Raw genomic sequence first — 13,079 nt, forward strand, 5'->3', positions numbered from 1 at the left:
GAAGATGGATTTTGCGACTCATCAATTTAGGTATCGTTTACCCGGATGCCAATCCAATTAGCTTATATGTATTTGAAGAAAGATTAATAAATTAGCTTTCTCGGGTTCCGAGATGAGAGAGAGTCTTGTAATTCGATAAATTCATACCCAACAAATCAATGCAAATTAGATTTGACGGCTAGATCATTTTCCATGTACAGAGTGTAAATAAAATTAATAAAATTAAAATTAATTATTTACTGTATTTACAAAAATAAATTTGTAAATACAGTAAAACCTGTCTCCAACGGAATCGAAAGGGAGGAGATTATTTTCCGTAGAACACAGGTTCCCGCTTCATGGAAGCTCAATTGACATAATATGTGAAATTATGTAACGATCTCGTATGTAATTGAAATGCAATGAAAATAAATTAATTGGAAATAAAGTAAATGTAATTAAAAATGAAATGATATGCATTAATTACTCTATAATTACTAAATATTTAGGTTTTTACAGCATCTGTATACTTCACCCTGCACTGTTCTTCTCATGAAATGACGACATTTTCTCTAAAATGACAGTGAATATGTGTCGTGTCAGGTTCAGTTTGTACATATCGTCTATGTTTATGTAAATCCTCAGTAAGAATTAATAACAAGGATTTTTGTGGGGGGGGGGGGAAGCAACATGATTTTTCCGCCCCTACCAGTGTGAAAGTCAATGATTTTATGAAGGTGTTTTGTTCCCACCTAAAAATTGTCACCTTTCTCCTAAATTATACCGCTCAGGAAATTGCCTCCCTCCAATTCCTGCCCTTTTTGGCATTGCGATCACAGAACGCAGCTTTCATACAATTTTGTAATTTTTGTATCATTTGGAAATTTCATCCTTGCAGTGACTTCTCCCGTACAAAAGCCTGCTTTCCGAAAAATTTTGTTGCAGTTTCAGAAAGCAACTGCATATGGCTTACTAAAACTCAGAGCATCAAGTACGAAAACGTTTTCTACTAATCTAAGGTTGGATGACGTAGAACTCACATTGGCATGCAGGGATTGTATAAAAAATTTCGGTATATAACGGAAATTTTTTATTTTGATTTCAAAAATTAAAAAAAAAAGCGCAATTTTCTTTATTTTGAATAATTTTTGTTTAATTACATTTTTTCATGCAATTCTATCAAGCGCGCCAGCTGTTTTTAATGCATATTTTCGAAAATTTGTAAAAAAGTTAAGTATTGGAGGCATGTAAAATTTTGTACTGGCGCATAGGATAGCATATACAGTCGGACCCAGTTATAACGAACACGGATATTACGAATTTTCACACATTACGAAGTTTTTTATGCCCCGTGAAATTCGTATTTCTTATCTGTGTTATTTTGATTGCTAATAACGAGGACAGATTTCGGCAAAGTACGCCTATAACGAATTTTCAACCGGTTTTCAAACAAGAATTTTCCAGAATTACTTTGTATTCTTATCTGAAAATTCACATTCCTACAATGCTTAGCTACAACTGAAAATGTTCTTGTTTATTTTTTTTCCCGGAAGACATTCTATTGGTAGGTTCTTCAGTATTTATTGTAAAATCTTTGCTTTTTTTTGCTGTTTTCATTGAGTTCTATTTTGCTTGAAGAAAGTCTTAGAAGAAAAAAAGAGAAAGGTTATTTTGTTAAGACCACACATAACCTCCAAAACGCTTTTGTTACATTTGTCACCAGCGGCGTCAGAGCCGGGGTGCTGTTGGCGCTCACCCACTGTATTTTCTATCACGCGTCAGAGCAGCTCCAGAATTGATTCAGAAATAAAAGTTTCCTACGTAAAACTCGATTCGAGAACCCAAAGGTGTAAAACATTTCCGACGCCCCTGTTTGTGACTTTTCTTTGGCTAGATTCGAACGTTGAGAGTGTGAGAGTGTTATTGCGTGAGTGTAAATTTTGAAAATGCCCAAGCGCAAAGTGCTTTTAAAATTGAAGCTATACAGTTGGCTTAAATCCAAAAACGGACAAAAAGTGAGCTATCATAGAGATTCAGGATTACTCGAAGCTCGTTATTCACGATTTTGAAGAGCAAAGAGGAATTAAAGAGAAATTCCAATTCAGAGAGAAGAAGAATCCGATGGTGATCTGAACATTATATAAGAAGAGATTCAGAGAAGGAGCTCACATTGGTACGGAAGCAGGTCTTGCATTGTTCGAAAAAAGTGAGAAGGAACTACAGTACGCATGTTCCACTGACCAGCACCCTACTAAAAGAAAAGACTTAACATTTAGCATGATTATTAGGTAAATATGTTTTTAATACAAAACGTTCAATGTCCAACATCATATCAAGGAAAAATAAACTAGTAACGATTAACATATTTTTGTTCACGTATTTCATGATGTAAAATTTCGATTAAATTTCATTTTTTTTTAAAAAAATACAGAACTAATTTTTGCAACAATCTATTTTTAAAGTACTCGTATTATTAAAAAATGGTCACGTGCTTGTAAATTATGTTTCATTTTGCTTAATCGTACCATTTTCCAAGCCAGTACGAATATAACGAACTTCTCGTATATAACGAACAAATTCACTGTTTTTTTTTTTTCAACTTCGTTATATTTCTTCGGGTCCGACTGTATAATAAAATATATGTGGTAAACATATACAACGGCATGGATTGAATAAGCGTAGGAAGGATGGGAGAACCATTAAAATATAATATATACGTTATTTGGACCATAGGGAAAAGATAACTACGATAAAAAACCGAAATTTTTCAACCTGGTGTCAATTTTTACAACTTTTTTTAAACTGAATATTTCTTTTCCTCCATGGTCGATATATCCTTTATACCAAGTTCCATCAAAATGCTTCCATACGTCTGAGTTGTGTCAGTTTATTTAACAATAACCCTGTAGAGTTCTGGCATTCAAACGTGTATTTGAAATGTTATAACAACTTTTTTTTTTATTAATGCACACTTTGATAGTGAAATTCAATTCACATTTTAATAATGAAATTGATCAATCTAGATTTTGGAGTTTAATTATTCTGAAGAAAACTTAAAAAAAAATTATTTCTTGCTTATCGAGAGCTGTTTTCTATATCAAAACTGACTGAGGTGAAACTGTTTATAAGAAAGCCGAAACAATAGAAAATTCTTATTTTAAATGTTGAAGAAGAAAAAAGGAACTGAAAAATTTTAAATTGAACTTAAATTTGATCAATATTGTCTTTTTCCTTCAGTTGATAAAATGATTTTTTTTAAAAAGAATCTCTCCACTCAAACAATAGCATCCTCTTTTCTATTTTTATTGTTTTTTTCTTAGAATTAGATCCGGATCATGCACTGAAGACGATAAATATTTGAATTTAGATCAGTTGGAACAATGTGAGATTGTTCAAACATCGATCAGCTAATACTTAAGAGCATTTATTTACCCTTAGATCTTAGTTTTAAAAAAGAATAAGAAGCAAGAAACGATAAGTTTTATCTTTAATCCTTTGTCTCTCGTGGAATTGATTTGAAGCGAATAAAATTTGACTTTTTTTTTTTGTCATTTTAGGGAAGAAAATCATTCATGGGAATTACAGAAAATTTCAGTGAGTTTCACACAAAAGAATCTACTCTCAAGGAATATTTGGGGACTTGAATGACGTTTGTATAAGAGGATTAAGGGGTGAAACAAAACTTGAATCGTCCAGTTTCTTTCGTAATTCTATTTATTAGCATTTCGTTATTTTGAAAAATATTTTATATCATCTTATATTTTCGATTCTTATCGAGATCTTAATCATTTTTGTCTGAATCTACCGTCATTTGTTAATTTTTTTTCAATTAATTTGATAGAAATTTTTTTATGAAATTAGCATTTTTGGAAATTGAAAGATCTGAGGAAATTTTTTCCCCCATGACCATGAACAGAAATGCATTTTTTTAAAACACCCAATTTACACAATTGATACGTTTAAAACGGTAGACAGATAACAATTTTGTCTCTGTATTTGTATTGGATATTTGCATTAATTACAAATAAAAATATGGAAAGTTAATCTCCTTTTTTTATATATTTCAAAAATGTTATTTAAGTAACCAGTTATCATTCTTTTAAAAATTGCATAATTTGGTCATGAATTGAAGGAGCGGTCAAAAATAGGTTAAAATAAAGTATCGAATAAATTTCATTATAATCAGTCAAAGTTTTTTAATTAATCATGATATCGTAAGGAGTCATATCTCTTGAAAAATTTCATTTAGCCATTTTATGTGTCGTAACCTCTTTACTGACAATTTTTGGCAACAAATTTGGGTGATGTACTGTTTCGGAACTAGCTTAAAGTTTGGGCTAAATTTTCATGACTTTATATTTTGATTTATTTTAAAATTTTTGTACACTAGCTAAACTTTTAATAAGGAATGGTATTGGTAGGACTACTAAGACTAAGTATTTTTTATGAAATACGTACGAGAAAGAAGGATAAAAGAAATGAGTGAGAACTCCTGATTCTTATTCTGTATCTTACTTCTTTTGTGTTGAGGAATTTTTCAGAAACTGGTCATTATACTTGAGAAGGAATAAACGATTACTATAAGTTGAACAACTTTTATTTTCCTCAACATCAGTCTATGATCGCTAAATAAAAAGAAATTTTGCGCTTAATAATTCCAAATAGACAGTAACGAGTTAACTCGCTCTTGTCAAGAAAGTTATCAAGAGATAAATGACTCTTTCAAAAAAGTTGTCTTTATTGAAGAATATTATAAATTATATACTTTTGGAAAATAAGAAAAATGTCTTTGTTTTAGTTTCGACATAGCATCAATTAATCATATCAATTGTCGATATATTCTTTCAAAATGCATCACTATGATATTTTTATAACAATGCAGAATTTAAGAAATTTTTTAGACATTGATGGTTGTGTGTGATCATAATTTCAAGTATCTCCGAAAATATGTCTTTTCAATATTTCAATGAGACGATGAATTTTTTATCAATGCATCATTGATGATATTTTTCAAACAATGCTTGATTGAGCATATATATATATATTTAACAATGCTCTTGATTGAGCATATATACGGGGTGATTATTAAAATACTATCCCGACATATGGGCCCCTAACTATCATACCATTCACAGAAACTGAATGAAATTTTGGCATAAGGTATTTTGAGGTATGCGCTCAAGAATGATATGGAAAACAACAGTGTCACTCTAACAGTTACGGTTACAGTGAGAAAATTTCGAAAATATCAAATGGCAACACCAAGTTTTTTGTATTGGAATGTGATCTCCATTGTGAAAAACACTAAATAGCGTTGGAATGTCACCTGTAGCACGAAAATGCCCGGAGCTAGGCAAGGAAAAAGTAAAAAGGACTTTGCCGTGCACCAGAGCATTAATGTTCGTTTCATTCGCCACACCGTTTCTTCGGCTGAGATCCCAGCCTGATTAGTCCTCCACAAGGTCATGTGGAAAATTTGTGAAACACAATAAAATGCTTTATTTTATGCTGCTTCTCTGTCCTTATTGGTTGTCCTCATTTTTAGTCTATCTACCACCGGTGATTTTCATGCTACAGTTGCCGTTCGAACGCTATTTAGGGTTTCACAATGGAGATCACATTCCAATACAAAAAACTTGGTGTTGCCATTTGATATTTTCGAAATTTTCTCACTGTAACCGTAACTGATAGAGTGACACTGTTGTTTTCCATATCATTCTTGAGCGCATACATCAAAATACCTTATGCCAAAATTTCATTCAGTTTCTGTGAATGGTATGATAGTTAGGGGTCCATATGTCGGGATAGTTTTTTTATAATCACCCTGTATATATTTTTAACAATTCTTGATTGAGAATATTTTTAAACATATTTTCCTAACAATGCATGCTTGATTACGAAAATTTTTTCCAAGGATGTACACTGACTGTTTTTAAGTTATGCATGATGGATTTTTAAACAATACACCTTAACGATATTTTTTCCAACAATGCACCTTAATGAAATTTTCTCCAACTATGCTTGATCGAGCATATTTCTCAATAGTACTTGGCTGAGCATGTTTTTCAACAGCGCTTGATTCAGCATGATTTCAACAATTGAGCACATTTTTGAAGAATACTTGAGTCGATATTATTTTTAAAAATCTACATTGGTAATATATTTTAAATGATGCTTGATTGAGAATATTAACAATGCATCTTGATGACATTTTTTCTAAGAATTTAACGTGAAATTTTTCTAAGAATTCAACGTGATATTTCTCTTCCAACAAATGCGAAATAATACTTTTTTTTCCAACAATGTGTCATGATATTTTCTTAACACTGCATTCTAACGATATTTTGTAACATGGCATTTTTGAAATATTCTCTAGCAATGCACCTTGAGAATCTTTTTTTTAACAATGCATATTAGAAATTATTTTTGAACTATGCATTACCGAGAATATTGTTTTAACAATGCTCTAGCTAATAATAATTATTATTTTTTTTAAAAACTCACTGATAATGATGTTTAAAACCATACCTAAATAGTTGCGTTGAAGCAATATTTCATACATTTAATGGTAACTGAGCAGCTTTTTCAAGAGCGTATTCCTAATAAAAGAGATGTACTATACAATTAAATTATTGGACATTTTTAACATTACATATTATTATTGAACATTTTTTAACTATACTCACAGACACTAAATTTTGATATAAAAATGATTTCATCAATTACAATACATAAGTTTTAAACCAATGATCACAAAAAAGTGAATCCTTTATTATTCATCGGACATTTATTTTTCCAGGAAATATTTGAAGCATGCTATAATCCGATATTTTCCTACAAAAAACTATAATAATATGAAAAAGCCTCCTCATTCATGGCTCAAAATCTCGTTTCTACACAGTTTTTTGTTGAGGGAAGTTTTGAAGATTTTCTTGCATGAGCACCTGGTTCCCGGATGCACTTCTCACAGGATTATTTTTCTCTCAAAATGTTTTTCCTTCAACTTACATATAAAGGAACAATGTATGTGCTACACGCGTGTATTTCTCTACTATGGCATGACAGACAATCCCGAGAAAAAGAGGAAGAATCTCCGTGAGGCAGAATTTTTGCCCTTGATGTAATTCAAAAATTTGAAACATGGGCACCGGTTCAATTTTCCGTAGAAGAAATGTGTTTTTTCAGGAAAAATTCCAATTTTTCCGTTTTTTTTTTTTACTCTTTTTAATCTCTCCTGTTCTTGAGATCGAATAAAAACTTTCGTTTGACGTGGAGTGTACTGAACTCTGCTCAGTAAAAGCAATGTTTGAAAAATATCCTTAAGAATTGCATTCGTCCAGAATGCCATAACATATTGTGGAGAAATTTCATCGTGGATAGAAATTTATGACACAAATTCGTAAATAATAATCTATTCACGAAATACAACCGTAAAAGATATGGTCAGTTAAAATTTAAATGAAATTAAATGAGATGCTGATTTAACTTTCTAGGTCCCGTGAGTATTTGAATATACATGGCAAATAGATGGTCAAAAAATACCCATTATACCGATTTCTTTTCTCAATTTTTTTTCGTATTTCGCAAAGTAAATCTTTTGGTGTCATTTCAGTATAAAATACAGCTGTACATGGAGATTACTTAATTTCCGTTGCCGCCTTTTACTGGCGAATCGTTGATCTTAGAGGCGTACTTCCAATTAGAAAAATTATCCAAATAACGTATTGAATGCAGATACGTCGTTCATGTTGCAAGGGGTTGTGGCGCTGCGATCGTCACGAGAAAGCGCGCGCGTCCGTGGAGAAAGAAAAGAATTATTGCTCCTTCTTCCGGCGCTCGACAAGGTTGTAACACCTCTGTGTGAATAAATTTCTCTTTATCTATTTTGTCGTTTTGTGAACCACAGTTTGGTGACCCGGCATCGAACGATAACGATGTCCAATCCATCGGAGCAACCAACGATGCCCAATTCATCAGAGCAACCACCTGCAATGTTCCGAGTCGCTGTCAAAGCCCCACCGTTTTGGGCCAAACAACCTCATCTATGGTTCAAGCAATTGGATTCTCAGTTCCTGGCGAGTGGAATTACCTCCGATGCCACTAAATACCACACAGCCGTTGCAGCCATGGATACGAGTGTTTTGGCACATGTGAGTGACCTCATCATGAATCCACCGGCGGCAAACATGTACGACGCACTAAAAAGACGCCTCCAAGCTGAATTTGCTGAACCAGATGAGCGACGCTTACAACGTTTGATGTATGAAGTCGAGCTGGGCGATCGTCGACCTTCGGCGTTACTCCGAGAAATGCGGGATCTGTCCAGTGGCCGTCTCAGCGATGAAATACTTCGAAGTCTATGGATACAACGGTTACCATATCAAGTTCAAGCAATCCTCTCCACAAGTTCAGAAACGTTGGAAAAGTTATCGGAGATGGCAGACAAGATCATCAGCGTCAGCGGCAAAGCAGAAGTACAGAATATTTCACCAAATCTCGATCACCCACAACAACTTGACGTGCAGCAGCTGACTGAAAAAATAGAGACATTGACATTGCAAGTTGACGCGCTACGTCGATCTCGAGAACAACGCGGAAACCCTCAACGTCCTCCCAATCGAAACCGCCACGAAGGTGCAAAATCCATGAGGTTTCGAAACGATCTCTGCTGGTATCACCGTGAATTCGGACCCAACGCCCGTAAGTGTGTGCAACCATGTAGTTTCTATTCGGGAAACGACCAAACCGACAACTAATGGCGACGAGGGAGTCGGTTTCATTCAGCAGTCGCCTTTTCATCGCAGACCCACTAAGCAAGCTTTCGTTTCTCATCGACACTGGTGCGGATATTTCCGTAATACCCCCTTCTGCAGCTGATAGAAACAAACCACAGTCACTACTCACGCTTACCGCGGCAAACGGTTCTACAATAAAAACATACGGAAAGAAAATGATAAAACTAAGTCTCGGATTAGCAAAAACTTTTTCATGGGTGTTTACCATTGCTGATGTATCCCGACCAATAATCGGCGCCGATTTTCTGAAAAGATTCCGACTCACGGTGGATTTGGGAAACCGAGTTTTGGTCAACAACGGGGGTGAACGGTCTACAACCGGAACAACTGTTTCTCCAACTGTTTCCCCTGCAGTAACTGTGACATGTGGACATGAGATTTTCCACAATCTATTACAAGAATATAAAGAGCTCATGGAAGAAACATCAAGTCCAGTGCAAGCAACACACGAAACGGTGCATCACATCGAAACTACAGGAGTACCGGTTTACGCGAGAGCCCGTCGATTAGGCCCGGAGATGCTGCGAGCTGCCAAAGCTGAGTTCGATAAAATGATTACCATGGGTATATGTCGCCCTTCAAATAGTCAGTGGTCCAGTCCCCTCCACATGGTGAAAAAATCCGACGGTTCGTGGAGATGCTGTGGCGATTATAGAGCTCTCAACGCGAAGACGGTTCCTGACAGATATAGCATTCGGAATATTATGGATTTCACTATGGATCTGCACGGTAAATGCATCTTCTCTACCATAGACTTGAAACGCGCTTATCATCAAATACAATTGTCTGCTTCCGATGTACCAAAAACTGCTATTGTCACCCCTTTCGGACTCTTTGACTTTAACGTCCTCAGTTTCGGGTTGCGAAACGCTGCGCAAACGTTTCAGCGCTATATAGACGAAATATTGCGAGGACTCCCATTCTGTTTCCCTTATCTAGACGACGTGTTAATTGCATCTTCAAACCTTGAAGAGCACGTCGGTCATGTGCGTGAGGTCTTGAAACGTCTGTGTACACACGGATTAAAAATAAATATCGACAAATGCGTGTTCGCATGCAGCTCAATCAAGTTTCTAGGACATTTAGTCAACTCTCAGGGCATTAAACCGCTACCAGCCAAAGTCGATACCATTGACTCTTACCCAAGACCCAAAAACAAGGCAGAACTTCGCCGATTTGTCGGTATGGTTAATTTTTACCGTCGCTTTTTACCGAAAGCGGCTGCGATACAATTGCCACTGCATCTAGTACTTCGAAATTGTACGCGTCATGACAAAACACTTATTACCTGGACACCAGAGCTCATTAAAGCTTTCGATGACACAAAACTCGCTGTTAGAGAAGCAGTTCTTTTGACACATCCGAGGCCCTATTCCCCAATTGCACTCGTGACAGATGCCAGCAACATAGCTATCGGCTCAGTGGTACAACAACGAGTCAATGATAGCTGGCAGCCGCTCGGGTTTTTTTCCCGCAAACTGAGTGATACTGAAAAGCGATACAGTGCTTATGACCGCGAACTTTTGGCAATTTTCGCATCGATCATTCACTTCCGATATTTACTGGAAGGTAAACCTTTCACGGTTTTCACAGATCATAGGCCGTTAGTGTTCGTTTTCAATCAGAAAGCCGACAAGCTTTCTCCTCGACAAATTAATCAATTAAATCTAATTTCTCAGTTTACAACTGATATTCGTCATATCGAGGGAAAAAGCAATGTGGTAGCGGATGCTCTCTCGCGAGCAGGAGTTGACCTACTTTTTCCTTCTTCCATGAATTACGACCTCATCGCTGAAGCACAGAAGAATGACCTTGAACTGAAGCAGTTGCTTGACGGAAATATACCATCTTCACTCGCTCTTCAACAGCTCTCTTCCCCATCTGGAAAAACACAACTTTTTTTCGATACCTCGACATCTAAACCACGGCCTTATATTCCTAAACAATACCGTTGGGAGGTGTTCAAAATTATTCATCAACCTGCGCATCCGGGTGTTAAATCCACTGTTAAAATGATCATCGACAGATATGTATGGCCGAACATGAAGAAAGACATCCGACATTGGGCTCAAGCGTGCATCGCCTGTCAGAGGTCAAAAATTCATCGTCATACCAGCCCTCATATTGGACAGTTCGTATCTCCATCTCGACGATTTAGTCACGTGCACATCGACATAGTGGGCCCGCTTCCATTATCAGAAGGTTATCGCTACTGCCTCACTTGCGTAGATCGCTTTTCAAGATGGCCCGAAGCCATTCCTATAGCAGATATTACTGCTGAGACTGTTGCTAAGGCTTTCATACATACTTGGGTTGCACGGTTTGGAGTACCAGAAGTGATCGTTACTGATCAAGGTCGACAATTTCAGAGTGATCTATTCCGATCTCTCGGCAAACTACTGGGGATCAAACAAAATCGTACCACTCCATACCATCCGGAAGCGAATGGTGCCGTTGAAAGGTGGCATCGCGTCCTTAAAGCAGCGATCAAGTGCCATTCATCAACAGATTGGGTGGCAGTATTGCCAATCGTCCTTCTAGGACTAAGAGCGGCATACAAGCCGGAACTGGAATGCTCCACATCTGAACTGGTATATGGTGAACCTATCAAACTCCCTGGCGAGTTCTTCTCAGCTTCCACCACAGACGTCAATGAAAAACAGTTGCTCACTGAATTACGACAACACTTTTCGAAAATTCGACCTGTCCCAGCGTCTCACCATAATAAATCCAAAACATTCATCCATAAAGAACTTGATCATTCCACTCATGTTTTCCTTCGCAATGACGCTGTCAAGAAGCCATTGCAGTGCCCATATGATGGCCCCTATGAAGTGGTCGCAAGGCGCAATAACACTATCACCATCAAATGCAAAGGAAGAAACGTATGTGTGAACATTGCACGAGTGAAACCAGCGCACATTGCCACTAACAGTGACAGTACAAACAGTGAACCCATTGTGACCCGTTACGGCAGAGTAAGTCGTCCCCCGAATCGTCTCATTGTATAAGTGCATTCATAATCCCGTCCTTATATGTGTACATATATTTTTTTCTTTCTTTTGTTGTCAATAATTAGTTCGTGCGATCCGCACTGGAGGGGGGGTACTGTGGCGCTGCGATCGTCACGAGAAAGCGCGCGCGTCCGTGGAGAAAGAAAAGAATTATTGCTCCTTCTTCCGGCGCTCGACAAGGTTGTAACACCTCTGTGTGAATAAATTTCTCTTTATCTATTTTGTCGTTTTGTGAACCACAGGGTCATACAGTTATTAAAATATAAAAAGAACTTTTTAGACAGACACCCAGTCCTCAAAAACCTAATTAGAAAGTTATTGCCCTGCGTCAATTAAGCGCAATGAAAAAAATTCCACTGTTCTAAGTGCAATATTCGCAGAAATATTGGAATTCAAAAATCAGAGGAAAGCTGGATAAGAACAGCATAAATAAGGGAAAGAAGCATTGTACTTTAGTTTTGACTGTTTCTTTCCAACTTTCTTCCGGTTTTCCAAATCAAATATCTCAGTGAATATTGCACTTGGAAGTGGAAATTTTCTTGTTGGCCTCAAAAAATAAAGACAGGGTAACTTTCTTATTGGGTTTTTGAGGATAGGGTGTATGTATGGCAAGATAATTTTCTTATTTTAATGACTATACTACCCTTTGCAACATGAATATCATATCTGAGTGCTATATATACACGTCTTTTGGATAATTTTTCTAATTGGAAGTATGCCTCTAAGATCAATGGCTCGCCAGTAAAATGCGGGCAAGGGAAATTAAGTAAGCACCCTGTATAAGTTTATATATATATATACGTCAGCATCGAGGGGGGGGGGGGGGAGGTTTCGGATTTGCTGACTTTTGATGACAGGGGGGGGGTCAAAAATGGCTAAAAATCTGCTGACGTAATACTTAAATGGCCCCTAAACCATATTTTGCCCAAAATGATTAATTTGGCTGATTAAAAATCCACACCAATTAATTGAATTCTTGTGCTGTTTCAATCAAAAATATGCCTACGGCAGAGCCCCGCAGGACTACTTTTTCTTTATTCAAAGTTACCGATTAATTTTTATTATTTAAAATTATTCATAATTATTTTTTTCAAATTTACTTTTTGTTTATATTTTCCTCGAGCGGCAGCGGAGCCCCCGGAGAGTTCACACGGTGCCCCCAAGGGCTCCGCGGAATACCGATTACAAACCGCTGTTATAGAGGGTAAAGAATGTAGTGTAGTGTGTAAGTTGTTTCATCGACGGACATTGATCTTCCTAATGACAATAAAGAATAACTCTGAATGTGTTG

General features: G+C 36.5%; 2 protein-coding genes across 2 annotated transcripts in view; one reads left to right on the forward strand and one right to left on the reverse strand.

The window, feature by feature from the left end:
- LOC149070016 (cyclic nucleotide-gated channel alpha-3-like) overlaps positions 1–13,079 on the reverse strand; it is a 251,354-nt gene that overhangs the window by 47,644 nt on the left and 190,631 nt on the right. The window lies entirely within an intron of this gene.
- On the forward strand, positions 7,914–8,735 carry LOC149070017 (uncharacterized). The gene has a single exon (XM_089250086.1). The coding sequence runs from the start codon at positions 7,914–7,916 to the stop codon at positions 8,733–8,735; it is 822 nt and encodes a 273-aa protein (XP_089106212.1).

This window comes from Pholcus phalangioides, unplaced genomic scaffold, assembly GCF_987345545.1.
Source record: "Pholcus phalangioides strain wild (caught in Gottingen) unplaced genomic scaffold, Ppha-v1.0 ptg000022l_1, whole genome shotgun sequence".
NCBI classification, from domain to species: domain Eukaryota; kingdom Metazoa; phylum Arthropoda; class Arachnida; order Araneae; family Pholcidae; genus Pholcus; species Pholcus phalangioides.

What these genes read in the sequence shown, in the direction of transcription:
- LOC149070017 (XM_089250086.1), top strand. Translation starts at nt 7,914, where the DNA reads ATGTCCAATCCATCGGAGCAACCAACGATGCCCAATTCATCAGAGCAA.